This window comes from Eptatretus burgeri, chromosome 18, assembly GCF_056783735.1.
Source record: "Eptatretus burgeri isolate ZD-2024b chromosome 18, Ebu_testis_v1, whole genome shotgun sequence".
NCBI lineage: Eukaryota > Metazoa > Chordata > Myxini > Myxiniformes > Myxinidae > Eptatretus > Eptatretus burgeri.
In genome coordinates this window covers 10,123,453-10,151,142 of record NC_140978.1, presented here as the reverse complement: position 1 = coordinate 10,151,142, position 27,690 = coordinate 10,123,453, and the positions used below count along the sequence as shown (strand labels likewise).

General features: G+C 42.9%; 1 protein-coding gene across 5 annotated transcripts in view; it reads right to left on the bottom strand.

Annotated features, from left to right (window-relative positions):
• LOC147008560 (lipopolysaccharide-responsive and beige-like anchor protein) overlaps positions 1 to 27,690 on the bottom strand; it is a 597,819-nt gene that overhangs the window by 20,020 nt on the left and 550,109 nt on the right. For all 5 annotated transcript variants that reach the window (XM_085864642.1, XM_085864638.1, XM_085864639.1 and 2 more), the window contains 2 exons: positions 22,174 to 22,263; positions 17,372 to 17,552 (listed from right to left, as the gene is read on the bottom strand). In XM_085864642.1, the coding sequence (XP_085720768.1) occupies positions 17,372 to 17,552; positions 22,174 to 22,263 (271 nt within the window). The remainder of the gene's footprint in view (positions 1 to 17,371; positions 17,553 to 22,173; positions 22,264 to 27,690) is intronic.

Sequence of the window (27,690 nt, the reverse complement as noted above, 5' to 3'; positions counted from 1 at the left end):
TTTGGTGCCAGATACCACAGGACACCTTCAGGGGTCATGTAGAGTCCATGCCTCGGCGGGTCGGCACTGTTTTGGCGGCACACGGAGGACCAACAGCATATTAGGCAGGTGGTCATCATGTTTTGGCTCATCGGTGTACATACATACATACATACATACATACATACATACAAACCTTTTAAAGCAAAATATAAATATAACATTCTCAAGTACATACAATGCAGTGGACTGCCCAGAAGTGATTTAAAATGCCGAGAAGTTTAGGGTGAGTGAGTACACCTTTTGTGGCATCGGAAACAGAAACATCGGAAGGAGACAAAACAAACAAACAAAACAAATAAACTATTCTGTTTCCAAACTTTATGACTCACCCTGTACATTCCAGGTTGAAACAAAAAGGGCACTCGGTAGAGCGCATACCTCCGCCACATAATGCCTGATCCACGAGAACATATCTGGCCCAATACATTTTTGAAATATCATGCAACATATCGTTTTTGGCCTGATCTCTCAATGGTGAAGAATCACTTCCAAAATTAAACAATTATCGTATCCAGATCCAGATTCAGATCTTCACCAACATCGAATCAATTCGTCCTTGTGACACACCCAACCTGTCCACCAAGTTTCATCTGAATCTGTCCACAACTTTTTGAGATATCCTGTACACAAACAGACAAATAGACATAAAACAGACAGAAAGGGGTGAAAACACAACCTCCTTCACCTTTGGTGGCAGAGGTAATCAAATTACCAACTGCCATGAAGGTTATGTTATGGACAGAGGTTATGTTTTCATCCCTGTCTGTTGTCTGTGAGCAGGGCATCTCCTAAGGTTGTGTATAGATTTGGAAGAAACTTTATAGACAGGTTGGGTGTATGACAACAATGAAATGATTACATTGTGGTGAAGATCTGGACCCGGCTACGAGAACTTTTAAAGTGAACAGCTGTCTTGAAGACGGGAGGAAAGAATGAGATTGAGGAAAATGGGGAAGTTGGTTCCACAGGTGGGAGAAAGAGGAACAAATAAGTGGAGGTGAGTAGTAATTCTGGAGTTGGGGCGTTTCACCAGAATGGGGTACCTGGCCGACTTGTTGCCCCATGCAGAAATCTGGGAGGACGGAGGGGGGACAAAGAATGGAGAGGGCAAAAGGTGCAAGACCAGAAACGAGAAAGAAGAAGACAGAGACCACTGACCTGTCTGTGATGGCAAAGTAAGGTGTGAGGCAGGGGCACCAGCCCAGAAGGGAGAGCAGTATTCTATCAAGCTGTGGATGAAGGCCTTGTCGGTGGATGAGAGTTCAGGTGTGCCAAGGAAGGACTTTACATCAGAGAAGTGGGCCCAGTTGGTGGCTGGCTTTGGAGGCCAACTTAGAAATGCGATTTGCCCAAAAAAGATAATGGCTGATCGTGTAACCCAAGAGTAGATGGGAGGGTTTGCCACATAGTCCTTTTGGATAGAGATTGTGAGTGTGGGATTTCTCAGGATTGAAAGACATTCCAAGTGTTTGATCAGTTTGTGATTTTGTCAAGTTCTGAAGGGAGGGAAGAGGCTGCATCCTGTCAATCTGAAGGATGAGGGATGTCAGGAGAGAGGGTGGAGTCATCAGAAAATAGATGAAGAGGATTTTGCAGGGAGTCAAAGAGATCGTTCATGAAGATTCGGAATAAGACTGGGCCCAGATCACTGCCTTGGGGCATTCCAGCCTTGACAGGGAGAGGAGATGAAAGGATTCCGTTGAGAGCCACGTGTTGGCTACGAGAGTAGAGGAAGTCAGTAAGCCATATGTAGATTTGGCCTTGGATGCCATCGGCAGAGAGTTGGGAGAGCAAGGCAGATGGCCGACTTTTTTGAAAGCTGGAGAAATGTGTAGAGAGTCGGCCCTGATCTCATGTGTGATATTGAGGGCCTCCATCCATTCTTGAGAGAGTGGAAGCAGCATGTCCAAGGTAGAGTGACCTGGTCTGAAACCAAATTGGTGATCTGAGATGAGGTCATTGGAGAAAAGGAATTATTTTATTCCAACTGCCATGAACGATTCCATGACCTTGCTGATGATTGGAAGCAAGCTGATAGGTCTGCAGTTAAGATAATCGGTTGTTGCACCATTTTGTGAAATGCGGTGATGTTGGCCGATTTCCAAGCAGATGGAAGATGACCAAGGGCAAATGGTGGGGAGAAAAAGGCAGAGAGAGGATGAGCAAGAGCAGTAGAGCAGGTGTTTCATGCAGATGAGCTGATACCTTCCAGTGCAGTTACAGAATCAGAGTTGAGGGTTTCTAGAAACTTCTCCACCTTCTCAGGTGCAAAATACACAACGTCCAGGAGCAGTTGGGTGTGACTATGGAAGGTGGTTACAGAGAGTGAGGGATTGAGGACACAAGATTAGGAGGCAAACACCGACTCAAGGCATTCAGTCTTCTCACAAACACAGTCGGCTGTGGTGCCATTTGAAGTGAGGGAAGGGATGGAGAGGGAGTAAGTCGTTTCAAGGGAACTGCCGCATCACAGGATTCAGTTTACCATGGGTGGGAGGATGGGTACGATAACTGAAGATGAAATGGGATGAATCTGTGCATCAGGGAGAGCAGGTGTCTGTGTAATCATTTCGAGGCTGAGTTATTATCAGGGGCAGTGGATACAAGAGACGAGTTCTGAAGTGAAATTTCTGCTTGAAGTCCTTGCCTGTTTGCGTGAGTGAACTGCCAGACCGGCTGGCACTGAGACTGCTCTCTGACAAGGGCAAGAGAGGGATGTTGACCTTCACAAACATATGGTCAGATGAACCAATTGGAGCAGAGGAAAAGCACAAGACAATAGTAGAGAAGTTCATCATAACAAAACCCAGAAGGGATGCTTTGCCATGGACAGAAATCTGGGTGTGGGAAAATTTTCAGATGGAGTCACATGGAGTCACAGAAGTCCTTTGCTGAGGTGCAATGACTGCTGAGAGAGGGACCAACACCAGTCAATTTTCATGGTGACAATTGAAATCACATATGAGGAAGAGAGATGAGTAGTTAAACATTGGTCCATGTCGACTGAGATGGAACTGGAGTTGTCGCTGGTTGGAGGATGGTACAAAACACAGACAAACAAGAGGTGGGAATGGAGTGGAAGTCACAGCCAAGGGCAGTCGTGGGGTTTGGGAGGTGGCAGAGCAGTCGAGAGACAGTGAGAAATAGAGCTCTTGATGTACAGTGTGACTCCACTGCAAGGATAGGGTTCAGGTCAGTCAAACCATAGGAGATAATAGCCAGGGAGAAACACGAAGGAGTCAGGGATGTTCTGTGGGAGGAAGGATTCTGTTCAACAGATAATGTCCGGTTTATAGGCAGCAGAAATTTTATACATATATATATATATATATATATATATATATATATATTCATATATATATATATATAATATATATATTTCTGTAAAATATATATATATATATATATATATATATATATAATATATATATTTCTGTAATATATATATATATATATATATATATATATATATATATATATATATATATATATATAATATATATATTTCTGTAAAATATATATATATATATATATATATATATATATATATTCATATTCGAGTAATATATATGATTGGTGATGGTTTACTGCGCTCATTGTGTGATTTTTTTATAGGTCGTGCTTTACATGTCTAGTCTGAGTCGTTGTGCTATGAGTCGTGAGCAGAGAGCCAATCTGAAGTTTCTTGCCAAGTTTGGCAAAACACCTTCCGAATCCTTCGCAATGCTGCAGCAAATCGACGGGGAAGAAACGATGTCACGTACACGTGCATTTGAATGGCACAAGAGGTTCAAAGAGGGATGGGAGGAGGTTGAAGATGATCCACGGTCTGGAAGACCTTCAACAAGCAGAACCGCGGACAACATCGAGCGTGTGAAGCAGATGGTGCGCGCAGATCGTCGACTCACGGTGCGGATGATTGCTGGGGAACTTTCCATCAACAAGGACACTGTCTGGAGCATCATCACTGAAAATCTCGAAATGCGCAAGGTGTGCGCAAAGATGGTCCCCAAGCTGTTGGCCGAGGACCAGAAACAGCAAAGAGTCACTGTCTGTCAAGATATTATCGAGCGCATCGAGGGCGATCCAGACCTGCTCGGGAGTCATTACTGGCGATGAATCGTGGATATTCGAATACGATCCCGAGACCAAATGGCGGAGTCATCAGTGGAAAAATCCGGCATCACCAAGACTAAAGAAAGCAAGGATGTCGAAGTCAAAGGTCAAGGTGATGCTCATCGCGTATTTTTGACATCAAGGACATCGTCCACTTCGAGTTTCTACCACAGAGTCAAACAGTGAATCAATACGTGTACAAGGAGATCCTCCGGCGCCTCATGAGATCAGTCCGGGACAAGAGGAGGGATCTGTGGGAGAACAACGCCTGGGTGCTCCACCATGACAACGCCCCTGCTCACAGTGCCCTGAGCATCCGACAGTTTCTGGCAGAGAGGGATGTGCCAACTCTGGAGCAACCCGCATATTCGCCAGACTTGGCCCCTTGTGATTTTTCTTATTACCCAAGCTCAAGGGGGTGATCAAGCGGACCCGATTTCCTGATGTGGAGGCCATCAAAAGGGCCGTGACATTGGAGCTCCGGAGGATTCCATAAGAAGCCTTCGGGGGTGCATCAAAGCGTGGAAGAAGAGGATGGACAAGTGTGTGAGACTGGAGGGAAACTATTTTGAAGGGGACAAGCAGTGATTTAAATATTTTTTTGGAATAAAATTTCTGTAAAGTCAGTCCTGTTACTTTTTAGACGGACCTCGTGTATATATATATATATATATATATATATATATATATATATATATATATATATATATATATATATATATATATATATATATATATATATATATATTGTTGTGGTTGACGAAATAGACACCATGCATCCTCTTGCATTACCGAATTGTAACAAAAGTATGTATTCAAAAATATACAGTATTTACACATCCAATGGCACATTTATGGCATAATGACAAATGGGAAGAATAAGCAGAGAGTTTATCCACTTAACACAAGTTAGTTTCTGGAGGAGTACAGCTATGACCGATGCATTTGTTACCATATAATGACCAAGCACAAAACTTTCAACTTTTGAAAGAACTACATTCAGCAGTTTGGAAACTGCTGAAAAGCGATCTAACCGGGAGAATTTAATTCTGGTGTTATCACCAAATACAATAAAAAAAATTATCTTCTCCATTATTAATTTATGGCAATTTAACAACCAGTCATAACTATCGAAGTGAAGGTAAATGGCAAACTCAGAGATCATGCCAAGGAGCTTAACTGTTGGGCCTTCATTGCTCTTCCAGAAAGCTTTGACTGTCCTTTAAGACTGGTAAAGGATTAATAAACAAGATAAATCATAAACAAGAGAATTAACTTTACCAGAAGTTCAGAAATTTCGACCCAAGGTTTCCACTTGAACAAATTTCCCAGATGTTGAAAATGTATTAAAAAAAAGCAAAAACAAAACAGGTGGTAGAGTTCTGCACAAAGACTTGGTGGGTAAAGTTCAACAAATCAAAGGGGGGTTTGGTTGGCAGAAACACCTCTCGGGCAAGATTATCTCATGGAGAAAGAAAAACAATTTTGAGGAAGAGAAATGGATCATAAAAGCTGTGCAGCAAAGCCAAAGGGCTCTTGGATGAAATGGGTGAGATGTAGAAGCTCTGTGCCTTACATGGAAAGATATTTGGTCATTGGAACCTGTGCGGCTAAGCCTTATAACATGAGAAATTTCTGATGTCCTTCCCGCTCTCCTGTTTATCGCCAATGATGAAACCTACGTGTAGACAGCAAGCATGGTTTTTCCGGTGAGTTGCAGCCTCTTCTGTCTTTATGTAAAGCATTTCTCAATTAGGGAAGGCGTGAAAGAGAACACTCGATAAAAGTGGTGAGGCTCGAAAAGCAGCAAAGTTAATTTCATTGAAGAGACCCAAAGTACACAGATACATACAACAAAAGCCAATATGCTCACAACAGCTGATTGGTCATGTCGGGTCAATATCGAATTTTTTTTTTTTCCAAATTGGATTCTGAAGGTCACACCAATGTAGTCACTGCAAGCAAAAATAATTATTTTTGAGAGAGCCAGCTGAGCTGTTGGAGGATGTGATGGCAGTAGCACATACTGCACTAATATTGGAGTGGGAGATGAAAGGATGGAGGTCTTATCCATAATGAAGTGGAAGTTGGGTGGAGTAATCTCCCAGGTAATTTACTTAAAAAGTTATTACTCGTAGATATCAGCTTCTCAAAAAAGCATCTGGTAGAGTCACTAAGTTATATGTAATGGAGCTGTGCAAATGCTTCATTTTGCATTTTATGAATGACGATGCTGATGGTTTTTGTTGAAGAATATTTGGAATATCTATTTTTTTTTTTTTGTGAGTGTAACTTCGATTTCATTAACTTATGAAGGTTAATCCTTTTGACTTTGGTCCCGAATTAAAGAGGTAGAATGATGCCAAATTGGAAAGCTGAGCAGCCAATTGTATCTTGAACTTTTGGAAATTGCAACTTATTAATGAATATGACGATGCCGACGGTTTTTACACCTGCGGCTGTTCCTTCCACCTCAATCAAAGCTAAGATTTCCGAACCGGATCAGTCGTGTTTTCCTGTTATATTTTCGTCCCTGTGTTGCTGTTTGTGTTTTCGTCTTATTCTCCGTGTTAAATCGTACCTTGTTGTGCTGTATTGTCGAACTTGTGTCCCTGTTAAAGTTCAGCCTACTCTTACAGGGCTCGGCGAGTCGGCTTGTTGCTTCTATTTCTGTTTTCACCCCACGTGCTTAGTTTTTGTTTTCTTCATTTTCTTACAACTATTCTAATTAATGAACCGTCGGCTTAATCAATTTCCCCATCTCGCTCCACAAAAAAATACAAACAACAAAAAATGCTTATTCACCAGCCCCCTTCTCTTCCCACAGACAATACCGACGACAGCAACAACACAAATTCAATCTTCCGACATAGTTTGTGCTTCATTCTCCATCTCTACTCCTTTTCAACAACCTTAAACGAAATATTCACAAAATAAAACGTTTCTACCTTCAAAAGCTCTGAATAACATGAAGAAAAAGCTTCAAAAATGCATTTGAAAATGTCTCATCCTCCTCAATGCTCCATCAGGAACGACCCATGCATTGCTCTTCTTATTCATCATCATCTCTTCCTCTTCTTCTTTTTCACAAAGCTTATTTCCCCAAAACCTTTTCACTCCTAAACATTTACTTCATCCACCGACCTCTCATACCAAAAGCTTCCACATCCCTTCGTGCCTTCAATGGAAAACATTTTTGTACCTTCCCTCCGATGAAGTCTGTCGTCGTATGTCCAGTTTGAGAATTCTCAGAAGTAAATTGGCATGTCCATTAAATGCTGACAAACCCCACCATGCCCCAGTATCCTCCCCCCTTTCTGCTGCCCTCGTCTTCCCCCCTCCCAGCTTCCTTGGGCCGAGAGGTACGCACTTGCCTCTAAGTTGTCTCGCCTGGGTGCGAATCCCGACCCAGCTATAAACGATCATCCTGGTGTTTCACAGGCAGGTTGATTCAGCAATGTGTGTGCCGTCCCTCAGATGAACGTAATACGGGCTTCCCGTCTGCCAGTATTTATTTGTTGGTGGACGTCAAAGATCCCATGGTGTCTTTTGCGAAGAGTAGGCGAGCTATCGCCGGCACCATGGTCAAATTTCAAAATTCTAAAATTCCTGCCCTAACCAGCAGAGGGAAGGTACATCATCACTGCATTAGCAGCACCATCATCCAATGATGCTGCCCTGCAGCCTTGTGCTGCATAGGAAAGAAGAAGCTTCTCCTTCTTCTCGCTCCCTCTCAGCCCCCCACCCTTCCCTCTCCTGGCTCCCCTCCCACCCTCTTTTCCTGGCTCCCCTCCCCTCCCACGCCCGCACCCTTCTAGTTCCGCCCCCCCCACCCCGCAGCCTCCCAGCTTCACCCTAGCCCCACACTACTCTGATCAACTCATCCCATCTCCCTCCCTGCTTCCCCCTCCCGCCATCTTCCTGCTTCCACCCCATCCCCTTTCCTTGTTCCTTTGCATATTACTGCACACTACCAGCAGCTCCTCCTCCCTTGTCCATAACTGTAAATCTCAAACATCCAAGGCCTCCTCTCCAACCTGAAACATCTCAATTCAAGCTGCTGCCGATAAACTGGACATTTTATTACCTTGGCCACTGAAGGTGGATGGATGGAGGTTATATTTTCACCCCTGTCTGTGTCTGTTTGTTTGTTACTTGTGAAAATCAAAGATTTTTTCAAGTATATTGGTTGGTCATGTGTATTATTCTGTCTGTCTGTTTGTTTGTTAATTGCCGGAATCCTTCAGATTTCGGAAATTATGTTGGTCGGTTGTGTGTGTCATTCTGTGTGTCTGTCTGTCAGTCTGTTTGTTTGTGTGTTTGTTCACCCTGTAGCAGCCACACTGTTTCAGCGATCATGACCAAACTGGGCACAGACGTCAGCCATGGTCCAACTTAGACACTTGTCGTTTTTGGTGAATCTAGGTCAAAGGTCAAGGTCAAGGTCACCGAAAACCCGAAATTCTTATTTTCACAATAACGTCCGCTAAAATGGTCGTATCGACTTCAAACCAAATCCAAAATGTGCATCTTCCAATTCTGCATCCAACCATATGTCTCATTGGGGTGTGACACCAACACCCTTCTTCGCGGTCGGGGGTCGAATGTCAGGGGGGGTCGGGTCAAAACTTTCAAATTGCGATAAAAACGCCATTTCAAGTCCGATTGACTTCCAAGTTATGATCATAACCAAAATAAGTGCTATAACTCATTAAACAGTAGCACGATCGACTTATAAGAACCAAATTGATTTCCAGGTTTTTGGTTCCAGATTTCCAGGTTCCTTGCTCAACGAGCAATTTCATGACTTGACGAAATCTACGATTTTGTCAAGTATGTTGGTCGGTTCAGTTTGTGAGTTTGTTTGTTTGTGTGTACGTCTCGCTCAACAGGTAGCATTTCGAGTCGGAATGTCATGGAACTTCACCAATGGACTTATTGGCCACCAGAATAGAACCCTATAACTTTTGGCATGTCAAGATCAAAGGTCAAGGTCAGGAAAAATTCCTGAACATCGTGAAAATCCGTATCTTTTAGCATGGGCTGATTTTCAAAAATTCATGTCTCCGCCAAATCTTAACGGATTCCTTTCAAATTTGAAACACGGACGTAGGAGGGGAGTATCTTTGACTGGATTAAAAATTGGTCACATCCGTTACAGATTACGGAGGTGACGGGTATTTTACTTCAATTTTTTTGTATTTTTGTTTGTTTACCCTAAAAACTATGTTTAACCCAAAAAATACCTATTATCGCTCAATATTCTCGATGGTACGCGATCTTGTTGAATTTCGTCAAGTCCTGGCCATATGGGCCATTTTTATTTGTTTGTTTGTATGTAAATCGCCTACAGGTCACAATTCTAAAGCGATCTTCACAAAACTTCACCACCTGGTAGAGTTCGTCATAAGCAAGAAGCTTATTGTTTTTGAAGTCGAAAGGTGAAAAGGTCAAAATAGGCCAAAGGTCAACAACTTTGTCAAATTTCTAAAATCCTCAATTTTCATCCAAGTGAATAGAAATTTGAAGAGAATTTGCAAATCAGGTCACTAAATTCAACCACCAATTATTGTTGAGGTCAACATCGGCCAAAGGTTGACATAGGCCAAAGGTCAGCAACTTAGGTGAGATTTCTAAAATCCTCAATTTTCATCCCATTGACTTGAAATTTGAAGAGGATATATAGTTCAGGTCACTGAATTCAACCACCAATTATTGTTGAGGTCAAATTTGTTTTATGGATTTTGCAAGTGTCGTGCTCTTCACAATGTCTTTTTCTTGTTTGTTTGTTTGTTTGTTTGTTTGTGAACAAAATATCTCCAAAGGTTGTGCACTGATTCATTCAGAAGAAATTGAGTGGAGAGCTTGGGTATGTGCCAAGGAAGAATTGATTCGATTTTGGTGAATGTCTGAATCCGGATCTCTATCAGAGAATTTTTTAAGTGATTCTTCACCATTGAGAGATACGGCCAAAAACTACATATAGCAGGAGATCTCAAAAAGTTCTGGACGGATTCGGATGAAACTTGGTGGATGAGTTGGTTAGGGGACAAGAACAAGATGATTAAATTTTATTTCAGATCCAGATCCGGCCGATCAACGGGATACAAAACGTAAACTAATCAGCCTGGCGGAGGTACTGTATGTGCTCTACCGAGTGCCCTTCTCGTCTTTAACTGAATCCTTCCTCCCACAGGACGTCCCTGACTATTTAGTGTCTATCCCTGGCTGATCTCCTCTGGTTTTATTGACCTGAACCCCATCCTGGTGGTGGAATCACACGGTACATCAATACCTCCATTTCTCACTTTCCATGTACTGATCTTGCACCTCCCAAACCTCAGGAGTACCTCTGGCTGAGACTTCCCATCCACTCCGCTTCTTGTTTGTCTGTGTTGTACTGTCCTCCAGAGAGTGACAATCCCATTTACATATATATCTGTGTATGTATGTGTATATCTATAGAGAATATATATATATATATATATATATATATATATATATATATATATATATATATATATATATATATATATATTCTCTCTCAAATGACATGGACAAACTTTTAACCACAAATCCCAACCCAACTCTCTTCCCCATGGTGATGTCAATTGTTACCATGCCAATTTGCTGAGTGTTGGTACATCTCTAATCAGCCATGGCACTTAAGCAAAGGATATTTGTGACTGCATGGGACTGACTCAATCTGTAAACTTTCCCACCCGGATTTCTATCAATGGCAAATCCTCTCTTCTGGACTTTGAGATGACCAACATTCCGCCAATGTGTCCCGCTCTTCCTCTACTCCAATTGATTCATCTAATCGTGTGCCTGTGAAGGTCAACATCTCTCAAGAGAACAGCCTCAGCACTGACGAGTCTGGCTGTTCATTCAGGCAAACTGGCAGGGACTGCAAGCAGCCATCGCACTTCAAGAGTAGTCTCCTATATCTGGTCACCCTCATTTTAACTCAGCCTGGGAATTCTTCCACAGAATCGTGCTTTCCGTTATGCACAGATGAAGCCCATCTCCTCTTTCATTATCATACCCATCTTCCCACCCACGGTATACTGAATCCTGTGGTGAGGCAGTTGCCTTGAAACAACTGGCCTTCTCTTCTTGGAAGGCAGATCTGACCTAAGGCAACCTCAGATTATTTCATAAAGCCCACAACAAGTGTGTCAACACTCATGACATCTGTCCAACCAAAACACTGAACTTTCAAATTTGTCTCCCTCCTCAAGAACATGGTAGCGCCTTGTTAAGTCTGCCTCTGAAGTTTGCTTTCTCTCCACCCTTTCCCTCACTTCCAACACTACAGCTGTCTCCGCTTGTGACAAGGCCGAATGCCTCAATTGGGTGTTTCCTTCCAAATTTTGTGTCTTCAATTCCTCACTCACTCTGCACCCACCTTCGACAACCACACCCAAATACTCTTGGATGACTTTTCTTTTGTACCTGGGAAGTTGGAGAAGTTTCTGGCAGGACTCAACTGATTATGTGACTGGACCGGATGGCATCAGCTCACTTGTCCTAAAAACCTGCTCTGCTGCTCTTGCACATTCTCTCTCTGCCCTTTTCACTCTATCATTTTCCCAAGATCAGCTTCCATCTGCTTGGAAATCAGCCAACATCACCGCGTTCCATAAACAAGGAGCAAAACCCCATCCCCTTAACAACAGACCTATCAGCTTACTTCCAATCATCAGCAAGGTCATGGAATCAATCATCACAGTTGACAATAAGATCCTTCCTTTTTCCAACGGCCTCATCTCAGATCATCAATTCACATTCAGAGCAGGTCACTCTTCCATGGAAAGGCTGCTTCTACTCAGCCAACAATGGATTGAGGCCCTCAATGTCAGGCATGAGACCTCTACTCTCATAGCCAAAGTGTAACTCTCAATGAAATCATTTCATTTCCTCTCCTTGTCAAGGCTGGAGTACTCCAAGGCAGTGTTCTTGGCCCCATCATATTCCTAATCTTCATCACCGATCTATTTGACTCTCTAGAAAATCCACTTTATCTCTTTCCTAATGACTCCACTCTCTGCCATGTCATCCGTCATTTCTCAGATAGACAGGCTGCAGCCTTTTCCCTCTCTTCAGACATTGATAAAATCATAAACTGGTCAAACAATTGGAATATGTCTTCCAATCCAGACAAATCTCACACTCTCACTCTCTCTTTCTCTTTTTCTCTGAAAGGACTGTCTGTCAAACTCTCCCAACTACTTTCGTAACAATCCTCTTGAAGATGTTCAGTCTCTCAAACTCTTGGTTCTCACTATCAGCCATGATCTTTCTTAGGCAAACCACATTTTCAAAGTTGGCCTCAAAAGCCAGCTGCCGACTGGGATTCCACCGCTGTGCAGTCCTTTCCTTGCTGCTGAACTCTTATCCATTGACAAGGCCTTCATCCACAGCTTGGTGGAATACAGCTCTCCTCTCTGGGTTGGTGCCCCTGCCTCACATCTTGCTCAGTTTCACATCCTGAAAACCAAGACCTCCAAGATCATTGGAATCACCCACAATGAAGCTGAGTCTTTGGGCCTATCGCTTTTTCATCACAGACAGGTCAGTGGTCGATATGTCTTCTACTGCCTCCTTTCTGGTCTTGGACCCTCTGCTCATTCCATGCTTTGTCACCCCACCCCCCCCCCCAACCCACTACCCCAGGTTTCTGCAGGGTGCACACGGTCGACCATCAACCCCCTTCTTGTGAAATTTCCAAAATCCAAAATTACTGCTCACCTCCACTCATTCAATCCTCTTTTTCCCACCTGTGAAACCAACTTTCAGATTCTCTTGATTCTCATTCCTCCCTCCAGGACTAAAGACAGCTGTTCATCGTCAGTTCAGATCATTCCACATCCAAAACCATGATCTTTTCTCCCCCCATTAAACCACTCTCGCTCCTCCCCCCCCCACCCCCCCAAAGCCTCAAATTTTCAGTTTTTCTCCTTCTTGAGGGATTGCTCCTGAATCCATCTTGTGCATCTCCTGCATCTTCTCCTACCACTCATTCTTACCCGCATCCCTTGTTTGTCTGTCTCCATCTATTTTGTTCTTCGGCCCTGCTGTTGGCATTTTCCCCTCTCTTTCTGCTCTTCCGTTTATGCTGTTGCATCTTGATCCATTCTGTGTTCCAACTCTTCCATGAGCCCTGACTTTGGATTCTAAAAAAAAAGAATTGTTTGCTAGAAGTTGGGCTGTTACCATAGAAGAACTGGTGGTGCTGTAAAATGCAGCACATACTTAGAAAATGTACTGTCTTGCAAGGATACCGTAGGCTCTTCTTAATAAATTTTTGATAACATGGTACATCTGCTGTCTTTACGCTATGAATTTTACGGACTGCCATGTACGTTGACAATGTCATGGTGGAATGATTCAATTTAATTTTTGAGATTACTTGAATCTGAATGGTAGTGTTGTCATCAGCCTGTGGCATAAGCTGGTGCATTAATTGTCCTCTGCCAATCTCTGCCCTATTGAAAGCATTTGCCTCTTTTGCACACAACTTTTATTTTTACAGGATCTAAGGCTTGTAATGGAGCTGCCAAACACACATCACACACATAGACACACAGACGAATGCACGAGACAACACAGGACTGTTAGACGAGACAAACACAGCCATTGAGCTCGAGGGAAGTGTCACTTCCTGGAGCACTCTGGGTACCTGCAAAGCCACAACAATGGAACCGCCTTTCTCACCACACAGCGGGGTATTTATTAAGGAGGAATTTCCTCCTTTCCATGGATGCCAACCTATAGGGATTGCCCGTGCTCTTATCCTTTTAAATGCTGCGTGTCAACAAGGAAACAGCACGTACCATTTTAAAAGTCTTTGGTATGACTTGGGAAGGGTTTGAGCGCCCAACCTCCCAGACTCGGAGTGGACACTCTTAACATTACACCACTGACTTGTGTACTAAAACAGTCACTTGAGATTGTAGAAAAGCATGCTGGCTGTTCTTGGAAATCTAATATCAGTACACAAGAATGTAGGAATGGCATAAGTTGGTGCATGATCCAACATCTCTCTGAGATTCTTTGCTGAATGGGCTGATGCAAATATGGTTCATTAAGCCCTTGCAGGATTGTATCTTTTGATGTTTTTAAATATACACATAGCACAGTGGCCTGCAAAAATATTCACCCCCCCTCCCTTCACCACTCCAAAGTTTTCACATTTTGATGCCACCTGAGCTTATTCCATGATGCTTTCAAATCAAACTTGACACATAGATTCTTCACAAACTACTCCAGAGTGAAGAAGCTGAAAAATGTGGATAAATTATGAATAAGTTTGATTAACAAAGAAAATCAGATGATTCTCAGTTGTATAAGTATTCGAACCCTTTACCGAATGAACCCTAAATCACTTCAGGGTCAAATTATTTGCTTGAAGTGTTACAAAATAAGTGTAATAGGTTTCACATGTATGTAATCAATGGTTTAACTTTAAAATTAATCTCCCCCACTTATCTGAGTTTTAAGGGGCAACTCACTTGGTCAACCAACAAGGTAAACATGAAGACCAAGGAGCTTTCCAAAGAAGTTAGACATAAAGTGGTGGATTAGCACCGTTCAGGAGAGGGTTATAAGATTTCAAAATCACTCATTAATCCCTTTGAGTACGGTGAACTCCATCATTAAGCAGCGGAAGATGTTTCATACCACCCAGACTTTACCCAGATCAGGTCACCTATCCAAACTCAGCAGCCGGGCAAGCAGGAAACGGGTTCACTGGATGTCACTGTAAATGATGTCACTGTAGAAAAGGATGTCACTGTAAATCTACCAATGACTTATTTAAAGATCTGCAAGGCTCTATGTCCGAGATGGGGTCAGTGTTCATCAATGAACAATATCCAGTTCCCTTCACAAAGCTGGCCTCTATCGACAGGTGGCAAGAAAGAAGCCATTACTGAAAAGTCACATCTGAAAGGTCGTATGGGTTTGCGAGGAAAAAAAAACAACATCTTAATGATGCTGCAGGCATGTGGAAAAAAGGTTTTGTGATCAGACAAGACAAAAATTTAACTTTTTGGTCTAAATTCAAAGCGTTATGTCTTGTGCTAGCCGAACACGACACATCACCCAGTCAACACTATCCCTACTGTCAAGCATGATGATGAGAGCATTGTGTTATGGGCCTGTTTTTCATTAGCAGCGACTGGCAAGCTTGTCAGGAGAGAAGGAACAATGGAGTGGCTGAAGAAGAAGAAAATAAATGTTCTTGAGTTGCCCAGTCAAAGTCCTAACTTGAACGCAATTTTAACATTTACGACGAGACTTGAAGATTGCAGTCCATCATTGATACCCATCAAACTTAGCAGAACTGGAGCAACTTTCACATGAAGAATGGACAAATATTTCACGATCTCACTGTGTGCAAAGCTGGTAGAGACCGACCCAAAAAGACTCGTAGCAGTCATTGCTGTAAAAGGTCGTTCCCACCGTAGTAGAGGCCGAATACTTTCACAACCAGTGAATTTGTACAGGTTTTTTTGCAGGTATTTCTGAGATGTAACCCCCTTCAACTATTGCAGTGTTTAGTTTGATCTCTTCAGTTATAAATAAAAAAGTACGTTTGGAAAAATTATTTTTACATAATTAATATGAAAGTGGCATTATAATTGGAAGGGGGTGAATACTTTTGCAGGCCACTGTATATAAACAGTGTATATTTAAATAATTTCAAGCAAATTGCCACCCCCCAAACATTCCTTAAAAGGGATGGCTGAAGAACCAAAAAAACAGAACAGATTTTTATGGCTCATTGAAGCAAAGGAGACAACAAGCCCATAGTCAGATAAGTGGCCTGCTGCAACATGAGGAACCAACAAAAGTGGGAAGCTGTAACAAATTAGAGAAATCTGTTAATCTGAGTCTTAAAGAGTTTGAGATTGAAGGTTGAAGGAAAAACTGAGGAGGCGAAATCATTCTGAAGTCTAACTGCATGGGAAACAAGTACGCAGGGTGACATGTATGGGTGATGTATGGAGGTCAAGCGAGTTTGTCAAAAACTGAACCACTGGAGAAGGGACGATCCCAGGTAATTCTACTGAACAGCAACCATGGCAGTCGTGATTCAATGAAATTTCCCAGATTTCTCTCAATAGAGAGTTAAAAAAAAAGCAGAGGAATAATTTCAATAATTCATCCATCCATTGGGACCATCCTCTGCGCAGAGCGTTGGTGCTGCCTAAGCAGTCTCCTTGGCTATTGGGCACAATCCTGGACGGGTCGCCACTCCGACACAGGATACCAGCATGCTGGCACTCATTTTGCCGACCTCGGAATTGAACAGGCAGAGTCAACCCCACCTGGTATTAATTCAACAGCTGAGTGGGATTTGAGCTCAGGATCATTGGATCCCAAGCCCATCACCCTAACCATTAAGCCAACACCAGGCATATTTCAATAATAACAACAACTGGCCGAAACCCGGTCACAGACTGATTCCGTTCATTCAACCACCCTCACCAGCTCACCCATACTCGAGGGACATGGACTGGACAGGGCGTGCTTGCCCCCCGCCTACTCATCCCCCGCCCCATTCCCCCCCGCCTTCAATTTGCTTACCCCCGCCCAAAAATTTAATTACCCTGGCCCTGCCTCTTCACTCCCCACCCCCCCGTCTCTTGATTCCCCGCCCCACTTGCCCCCGGGCCCCCGCCCCCTGTCCACCCCCTCACACTCAACCCCACCTAATTCACCCCAGCCCCTGCCCACTCATCCCCCGCCCCATTTCCCCCCGTCTCCCGCTTTCAATTTGCTTATCCCCGCCCAAAATTTTGCTCACCTTGCCCCCCACCTCTTCACTCCTCGCCCCCGTCTCAATGAAAAGTGTTAATTCTGCTTCAGAGTTGAAAGATAACTATTGCCACTATGTGCGATGCACTCTTACAGGTACGAAGTTTCTTTCAGTCCAGGTCACAGTACCGAGAAAAACGTGACGCGACCGCGAGTAGGAGCACAAAATTGGTCCTTCAGTATTAATATATAGATAAATAATGATGAAGAGAAGAATGATAATTAGAAGAGGAAAAACAACAGCAGTTAATCAATTGAAAAGTCAACAATTCAACTGCACATGAACCAAATTGTAATGAAAAACAAGAATGAAATTCACAGAAGTTTGACACAATTGAATGATCATCAATAAAAATCAAAACAAAAATTTTGTTTTAAGCCTTACTTGGGACCCCATTCCACTTGTTGAGAGCGAAAAGGCGGCTGCAGGTCAAAGTGATGACAGTGGGTGTGCCGGATGATGGACTCGTGTTTGCAGCCACGTGTGTTATCGGTGAATTTGAAGGGAACTTGAGGACCATCACAACCTCCTGCTGGAGGCCCAGCTCCTTGAACATCAGCGGGGCCTGCCAGGTAGGGGATCACACCAGAAGCAGAACAAAACACTTTATTGATGTGAAAGTCTCAACAAACAAGTCGATTACTATTAAATCCATCATGTACAACATTTACCACTTGGATTCCTCTGAAGCACATGAGTTAAACGGTCCTTGCACTTATGAACTACAACGGCACTCGGCAGAACACATACCTTCGCCAGGTTAAACAGTTTACAACTGAAATCTAATTGACTTGTTCTTTTCATCTACCCAACTCATTCACCAACTTTTTGTCATAACCCGTCCATAACTTTTTGAGATATCGTGTTAAATTGAATATCATCTTGGCCCGATCTTTCAATGGTGAAGAATCACTTTAAAATTCGAGTATCTGGATCCGGGTCCGGATATTCTCCAAAATCTAATCAGTTCATCCTTGTTACACACCCAACCTGTCCTCCAGATTTCATCTGAATCTGTCCATAACTTTTTGAGATATCCTGTTCACAGACAAAAGAGGGGGGGATTGGGGGGTGGGGGGAACATAACCTCCATCCACTGTTGCCAGAGGTAATTCCATTCCCAATAGTTCATCAACATTAACTACATGTGGTGGCATGGGATTCTCTTGCCAAAAAGCTCAACATCATCATAATCATCATCGTCATCGTCATCGTCATCGTCGTCGTCACCATACGGCCGTTTCCATGCCTGCATGTGTAAGCCGTGGTGCACCTAATGGCTCTTTCCAGGCTGCACAATCCCTTGCTCGCCCTCTAGTTCGGCCTTTAACTAAAATTGTCTCTCAGCAACACGTCCCATGTTTTCCTCGGATGGTCTCTAGCAATCCTTCCATTCACATTCACATTTATACACCTCTTCACACAGCTGTCCACCCCATCCTTTCCACATGTCCGAACCACCTCAACCTACACCAACGCAGGCTTTCTATGTCTAACCTATCTCTTAATTCCACATTTGGTTTCCTATCCTCCAGTGTCACATCACACATCCATCTCACCATTCTCATTTCATTTCATTCACACCTCTGTTCATCCTCCTTTTTATCACCCATGTTTCACTGCCATACAACATCACGCTGCTGATGCAAACTGCGTAAAGTTTTCCCTTTAATCGGAGAGAGGTCCCTCTTGATGTCAATAGGGGTAACAACTCCCTAAACTTCCTCCAGCCACTTCTAATTCTTGCATTCACTGCTGCTTCCACACCACCACCTGCACCAATCATATCACCGATATAACAGAATTTTTCTCATCAAAGACGAGCATATTACTCGGCTCAATTAAAAAATTTCCACTGGTTCAATTCCTCAGCAGGTACTTTTCAGAAACTAGAGCTTTCATTTCCAAGAGATTTGACACCACGATGATCTCCCCAATAAGATGAGGTGTACAGGACGGACTAAAAAATGATGCAGTAGCTCAGTCTTTTACACAAAGTACGTATTTTTATAAATGTCACAAATTTTCATGGTGGTGATGACCAAAGTTGTGGAATTGTGCAACTAATCTCCATTGATTTGCTACAGAGGAGTGAACCATCTTCTCTCTCAATTGGACGAAGTTTTCCAGCAAAAGGATGGTGGCATTGAGTGTGCCTATGATAACTAAATCGCCAAAGAATATGGTTCATCATATTCGATCAATGCACTGTTACTTTATAGCCAATCAAACTTTTCAAATGCAATTTTATATGTCATCATTTTACATGTCACCCTGTATTTATGACAAAAGATATGGAGAAGTTTTTCAAAAAAAGTGATCAAAGGAAATGATCTTGAGGTTTGTGTAAACCCCACATGCCTGTTAAAGGGCTATCTAATTGGAAAACAAAGCTAAATTCCATTGATTATTGCATCAAAAGTTAATTATACTGTGACTCTTCCACTATCGACCGACTGTCACAAAACCCAAAGTTCTTCAAATGATTGATGTCCAACTGGCAGGGAAGTATCGTCCAAACTTCATTTCTTTGAAACATGATTGAAGGCTCGTAGTGGAGCTGCCACGCAAACACATATGGACATACAGTTGAACATATGTGCGACAACACGTATGAGCCACTGAGCCGTCACACATGTGACGTATGAGCAACAACACGTATGACAACACAACACAGCCACAGCTTGGGGGAAGTGCCATCCCTTCCCAGGGTACACTGGGTACCAGTGACGTCACAACAATGGTGTAGCTTTTCTCACCACACGTAGCGGGGCAATTCCTAAGGAGGAACTTCCTCCTCCCCATGGACGCTAACCTATGAGGATTGTCCATGCTCTTAACCTTTTAAATGCTGAACATCAAACAAGGAAGCAGCATGTACCATTTTAAAGTTTTTGGGATGACTCAGGCAGGATTTGAACTTCTGACCTCCTAAACTTGGAGCGGATGCACCAACCATTGCATCCCAGAGTCTGGTTAAATTACTTAAAAGATAAAGCACAAGTGATAAATAATTAACAAAGCACTCCAGCACAGAGATATACATTGCAAAGCAACTGATGACTGCCTTTTCTTATCCCCCTTTCACTCTGCTTTCTCATGTGTGTACATATATATATATATATATATATATATATATATATATATATATATATATATATATATATATATATATATATATATATATATATATATATATGTTGTTCATCTTTCGGCTGCTCCCGTTAGGGGTCGCCACAGCGGATCATCCGTTATGATCCGCATACTGATTTGGCACAGGTTTTACGCCGGATGCCCTTCCTGACGCAACCCTGGTCGCCTCTTACGACACAGGGATCAGGATTTGGGTTTCGCCATGATTCCAGGCTGCTCTGCACCCTGCCCAGTGCAGAGCCCCCGTCCTCAAGCGATCCTCCAACCCAAGCCTCCGAGTAACCGGATTACAGGCGCACGCCACTACGCCCGGTTATATATATATATATATATATATATATATATATATATATATATATATATATATATATATATATAAAATAATACTCAGATTATGAACACTCATAAAAGGCCCTCCCTCTCCAAACAACCCAAAACGACTAAATTATTCTTTATCTGGAAGTAACCAGAATATTTCCTGAACTCTCATGATCTTTCCAGACAAGCTTCAAGTCTAAATCCTTCTTACTCTTCGAAACTTTCAGAATAAACTTCTCGCCTCAACAAACATTCCACAGTCGTATATACACTACATGGCCAAAAGTATGTGGACACCCCATCTAATTAGTGGATTCAGCTATTTCTGCTTCACCCATTGCTGGCAGGTGTATAAAATCAAGCACACAGTTATGCAATCTCCAGAGACAAACATTGGCAGTAGAATGGGCCGTGCTGAAGAGCTCAGTGACTTTCAACGCGGCATTGTCATAGGATGCCACCTTTCCAACAAGTTAGTTCGTCATATTTCTGCCCTGATAGAGCTGCCCCGGTCAACTGTAAGTGCTGTTATTGTGAAGTGGAAATGTCTAGGAGAAACAACAGCTCAGCCACGAAGTGGTTGGCCACACAAGCTCACACAATGGGACTGCTGAGTGCTGAAGTGCGTAGCGTGGAAAGATCATCTGTTGTCGGTTGCAACACTCACTACCAAGTTCCAAACTGACTCTGGAAGCAATGTCAGCACAAACACTGTTCATCAAGAGCTTCATGAAATGGGTTTCCATGGCCGAGCAGCCACACACAAGCCTAAGATCACCATGCGCAATGCCAAGCGTCAGCTGGAGTGATGTAAAGCTCACCGCCATTGGACACTGGAGCAGTGGAAACGCATTTTCTGGATTGATAAATCACGCTTCACCATCTGGCAGTCTGAAGGATGAATCTGGGTTTGGCGGATACCAGAAGAACGCTACCTGCTAGAATGCATTGTGCCAACTGTAAAGTTTGGTGGAGGAGGAATAATGGTCTGGGGCTGTTTTTCCTGGTTCGGGCTCGGGTTCTCAGCTCAAGTGAAGGGAAATCTTAAAACTATAGCATACAATAACATTCTAGATGATTGTGTGCTTCCAACTTTGTGGCAACAGTTTGGGGAAGGCCCTTTCCTGTTTCAGCATGACAATGCCCCCGTGCACAAAGTGAGGTCCATACAGAAATGGTTTGTCGATATCGGTGTGGAAGAACTTGACTGGCCTGTACAGAGCCCTGACCTCAACCCCATCGAACACCTTAGGGATGACTTGGAACGCTGACTGAGAGCCAGACCTAATTGCCCAACATCAGTGGCCGACCCTACTAATGCTCTTGTGGCTGAATGGAAGCAAATCCCCGCAGCAATGTTCCAACATCGAGTGGAAAGCCTTCCCAGAAGAGTGGAGACTGTTATAGGAGTAAAGGTGGGGTGGGCGGGGGGGGACCAACTCCATATTAATGTCCATGATTTTGGAATGAGATGTTGGACGAGCAGGTGTCCACATACTTTTGGCCATGTTGTGTTTATAATAAACAATAAGTTTGACATAGAATTTCAGGTATACAAGCACTTACATCACACTGAACCAATACACTACCAAACAGTCACCTGATCGTGAAGGATTTGTGACACCCACATGTAACCCCACCCGCACCCCATCCCCTTCCACACGCACACCTCTCCAGCAGATTTGTACTTACTGCCATCTAATTAGTTTACATACCAGTTGCATTGGTGAGTTGCGTGGTGGATGCGGTTCGACCAAGAGCTGTGATGGTGTCTGGCCAAAACTGCGCACCTGAGTCCGTACCGCCTATGGATGCCAAAAAGGAAGACACAAACAAGAAAATAGGATCTGAAGAACAGACCTTTTCATAAATATTTTATTTAGAAGAACACACATACTGTTTGTATCTTTCCTGACAATTCTCGATTGCAGTAAGATAATTATGAAACAGCATCACTGTAACACAGTAAAAGTTTTGAATTAAAATAGCTGGACTTACTAGTCGGTAAAGCCGACGTTATCGTGAGAATCCACTCGTGGTCACGGCAGATGTCAAAGTGAAGAAGAAGCTTGGCAATCGCCACGTGACCTCTGCCTGTGGTAAGGTGAGTTGGTCTTTCGACCAAACCTGGCGTCACATGATGCCCACAATGATCTACAGACCAACTCACCTTACCACCGGGAAAGGTCATGTGGCGATGCTCAAGCTTCTTCTTCTTCTTCTTCACTTCAACATCTGCCGTGACCACTGCGAGTGGATACTCGACTGGATGAATAACAACAACCTGCCTGCATTGAGCATCATTAATCATGCTGGCTATTTGTTTCTTTGCAGTATCTGTCCAATCTGCAGCCTTTGATGATTAAACAAATCGTCGCGTTCACCTGATAGTTGAAGGACTTGTTTAACTTGAATGAATTTCAACTTAATTGCTCTTTTCTGATGAATAAAGCAAGCAAGCAAATGTAAGATTACTACAATTTAACTTCATGAAAACGTTCAAATCCCTTCACTTTATATTTTCCTGTTACCAGGATCTACAAATGACTCATCCAGCATTGTGTCTGAAAAGAAAATGTATTAAAATAAAAAAACACCTTGGATTAATCGACTCATTTCACAGTTTACAATCAGAAATCTGCAAACGAGCAAACATCTGGAAAGTCAAAAATAAATGCATTTCTCCTTTGTGGGTTAAAAACACGTGCTTTTCATCTGTCCCAGATTTGTTGAATACGAAACAGGCAAATTCGAAAGAATGTATACCCCCCCCCCACCCCTAATTTTTTTTTTTTTTTTAATAAACCTCATTATGACATTACTACTACTCTTTATGTGATCAGTAAACCAATGATTGAAGTGAAAATAATGAACTCTTCAAGAAAACTCATGGAGCTCGATTTGTCGATTCATCATTGAAACTTGTGATGCGACGCTAGTGGTGTACAAATTTTTCTTTTCGATTCTTAAGGAGCCTATAATGTGTTTAGGATCTTAAAAGGTCTAAAAAGGGTCCAAAGGGTTCTGAAAAGGTCTCGACAGTGTCAAAGGTCTATAGGATAACCCTGGACTCTGACTGCTACTGGACCGGATGGCATCAGCTCGCGTGTCCGAAAAACCTGCTCTGCTGCTTTTGCACATCCTCTATCTTTCTCTCTCTCTCTCTGTCTTTCTTTTCTCTCTGCCCTTTTCACCCTATCATTTGTGCTAGGTCATCTTACATCTGCTTGGAAACCCACCAACATCACTGTGCTACATAAAAAAGGTGCAAAAGCTGATCTCCTCAACTACAGACCAATCAGCTTACTTCCAATCATCAGCAACATCATGGAATCCATCATTGCAGTGATATGAAAAATTCCATTTTCTCCAACGACCTGATAGCAGATCACCAATTTGGTTTCAGATCAGGTTATTCCAACTTGGACATGCTGCTTACACACACTCAAGAATGGACGGAGGCCCTCATTGTTAGACATGAGATCAGGGCCATCTCTCTGGACATATACAGTGCTTCCGATACAGTCTGGCATCCTGCCTTACTCTCTAAACTCTCTGCCAATGACATCCAAGGTCAACTCCACACATGCCTTCCTGACTTGCTCCATTTTCGTAGCCAACATGTGACTCTCAACGGAATCCTTTCATCTCCTCTCCCTGTCAACGCTCGCGTGCCCCAAGGCAGTGTTCTGAGCCCAGTCTTATTCCTGATCTTCATACATGATCTCCCTGACTGGAAAATCCCCTTTATCTATTTGCTGATGACACCACCCTCTGTTGTGACAAGTCTGCCTCTATCTTGGCCTTCAAATCTGCTGTTGGTGTTTTTGCCCTCTCTCTACAGTTCCTTTTGTCCTGTTGCATCCTGATCCGTTCATTGTACTCGTGGTAGGTCTTCCACGAGCCTCGACTATGCATCCAAAAATAAAAGGCGTAAGGGGTGTAAAGGTCTAACAAGTATAAAGAGTCTTAAGGTTCCTCTAAAGGGGTCTGAAGTGTTTAAAGGGTCTGAGTGAGTATAAGGGGTCTAAATAGTGTAAAGGTTTAAGAGGTATAAAAGATCTTTAAAGGGTCTAAATAATCTAAAGGGTGTAGAGATCTGGGGGGTCTTAAAAGTGTCTAAATGGGTATGAAGGAGTCTAAGGGGTGTTGAGGGTTTAATGGGTCTGATGGAAGTCATCTAAGGGGCCTAAAGGGTGTAAAAGGTCTAAGGGGCCGAAAGGGTCTTTAAAGGGTCTATGAGTGAAAGAGCAAAAGGCATCTAAAGTGTCTAAAGGGTCTTAAATGATCTGTACGTCTGAAAAGTGTATAAAAGGTAAAAGAAGGTCTTTAGGTCTCTAAAGGGTTTAAATGGGTATGAAGAGGACAAAGGGGTTTAAAGGGTGTAAAGGTCTGAGAGGTCTTAAAAGTGTTGAAATGGGTATGAAGAGATCTAAGGGGTGTTAACAGTCTAAATGGTGTAAAGGTCAAAGGGTCTTTAAAGGGTATAAAGGGTCGAAGAAGTCTTAAGGGTCCAAAGGGTCTCAGGGTCTAAAAGGGTGTTGATGGTCTTCAGGGTCTTAAGGGTCTAATGGGTGTAAAGGATCTAATGGGTCTTAAGAGTTTAAGGGGCCTAAAGGTCTGCAAGTAAGAGGGTTGGGTTAGGTATGGGTTAATGAGAGTAGAAAAAATTGCAGGTGGGGAATGAGGATGACATGGGGTGGTGGCCCTGCAAGGAAGAGTGGAATTAAACAAAGGAAGCAGTTTCCACAAGTGGGAAAAGAAGAAAAAACTACCCCCGTGTGGGGGTGACGGTCATCTCTATAATACCACAAGTTCTCAATGTTCAGTTCAGGTAACCGCGAAACAGTCCAAACTAACCGTTTAGATTGAAATAGTTCACAGAGATACACTAGGATAATACTACTAATGACATAATTAATAAATATGTATTGTTCATTTAATACCCGGATTAACACATCAGAATCACCAGTAAGTGCAATACGTGGTTTTCCGGTCCGTCCACTCTCTGGGGACATTTCACTTCCGGTTGTAGAAAAAAAAAACGAAAAAATAGGCTTAGCTCTCGGAGATTATGATAATCCTGTAGATTATTCTTCACTGATTATAATGCAACTTTCAGAATGAAAATTGGTCAAGTATTTATAGAGATATTGAGGTTTGAAAAATCGTTAGAGCCAGCAAATTAATTAATTATTAATTCCACAGAAGTTTCGTGACACTGCACAAAGTAACATGTCAGGTATGAAAAAACATTTTGTATGCCATATTCATTAATTATTAATTCATTAATTATGGAATGTACTCATTGATATATTAATCAGAAAGCCCGAAGCATGTAGCATAATTTATCACTTATCCCCTCATCCGGGATCCGTGGCCTTGCCCCACAGCCTGCAGCCCTATGTCCGCCGGTGATCATGTTAGATATCGGCACGATCGAGAGGAGCCTGCGAATCATCCCTGCTGATGCACTGAATTGATGCAATCGTTCGGCCAGAATATTCGTCGTCAAGATGTTGCGTGATTAAATCACCAATACAATCACTCGAATTTATACCGCCGACATACTTCTTAACAATGACCTTCGCCCCAGAAACCACAGTCAATCTGAACCACGCTGGCCACTGCTCAGACGCCATGACCGGACTACTGCGCAGTAGTTTGGTTAAAGATGACTCAGCGTTTTGGTGCGCACGCATGAAATTATATTTTGAAAATAAATGCCGACGTTTACATTTCGGGTTTTGAAACTTTTGCACCTTCGGCGGAAAATGTATAAATATAAAAGGCTAAAAATGTGTTTTATAGCGAACGAAGTGAGCTTAATACTTAACGCGTGCACGTGAGAGAATAGGAAATAACAACAACAACAACAACAACAACAACAACAACAGAATAGCCCTGGCTATTTCGAATCCGTGTCGTTAGCTATGACTTTTTCCTTCCGGTTGTTGTTAAATGCTGTGCGGTGTATAAACACGATTGGGTTTTATTTCTATCTTGTGAATATTACTTAACGCGTGCACATGAGAGAATAGGAAACAACAAAAACAACACAATACCTTGGCAATTGTGAATCCGTGTCATTGGTTATGACCATTTTGCTATGACCATTTTGGCTATGACCCTAACAGTTGCCGAATATCTTGTAGAATGGCAGACTAGATAGGTTTTGAAAATGGCGATTTTTATAACTTATGTGACCTCGTGACCTCGTCCCTGACCTTGAACCCGGGCAAAAGTTATATCGTTGTGCAACACTCATAGACCTCTACCCACATACTAAGTTTCATCAAGATCGGAAAGAAAAATTGTTGACGGACGTACGGATGGACGGATGGACGGACATTTGGTCCGGCTTTATTAGGTCATCTCGGTAGAGATGACCTAAAAAAGGAGTGGAGGTGAAAAGTATGCCGAGATATTTGGAATTTCACAAGGAGGTTGCTTGATGAACAATGGCAACCTGGAAAAAGTTGGGAGGGAGGGCAGAGCAGAGGGAGCAGAGGAAAGAGCAGAGGGAGCCAAACCTGAGGAGGTGGTAGAAAACGGATCACAAACCTGTCTGTGATAAAGCACCAGGCCCTGTGCTCCTGTTTTTTAATGGGATATGCCAATGATATCGAGAGCTTCGGATTCCATAGCAACCAGGAGATACAAGTGTGCAACAGAGGCACCGATCCAAAGGTGAGAACAGACAAAGACTTTGTAGGCTGTGTGGAGTTCAGTTAACCTATAAAGCAACGACTTGGCATGAAAAAGGAAGTTTAGTCTGCAGCTGCTTTCAGGTGCAAGCTTAGATATATGGTCAGTCTGCCAACGACAAGTACCGAGCATAGCTGATGGTGAGGCCCAGAGGTTCGCGAGACTGAACCTCTTTCAATGGTTGAAAGAAAAAGAGGGATTTGTTTGACAATATTTCCTGGAGAGACGTGAGAATATGAGACCTGCCTGGATTGAAAGATGTGTTCCAAGTGTAAGAACAGCATCGGATCCTTTTCAGGAGAGCAAAGCGAGAAACTGCTGTTGCAGGCCTGCAGGTGGGATGCGAATTTTACGGCATAATGTGGATCGGTTATGCAAAGAGAAAAAGCGGGTTTCCAGAGCATAAGAAAAGTCAATAATGTAAACGAGGAAAAGGACTTGGCCCAAGATGCTGCCTTGGGGAACTCCAACCTGCACTGGAAGAGCAGAGGAGAGGGTTTCATTGAGAAGCAGATGAGAGGATT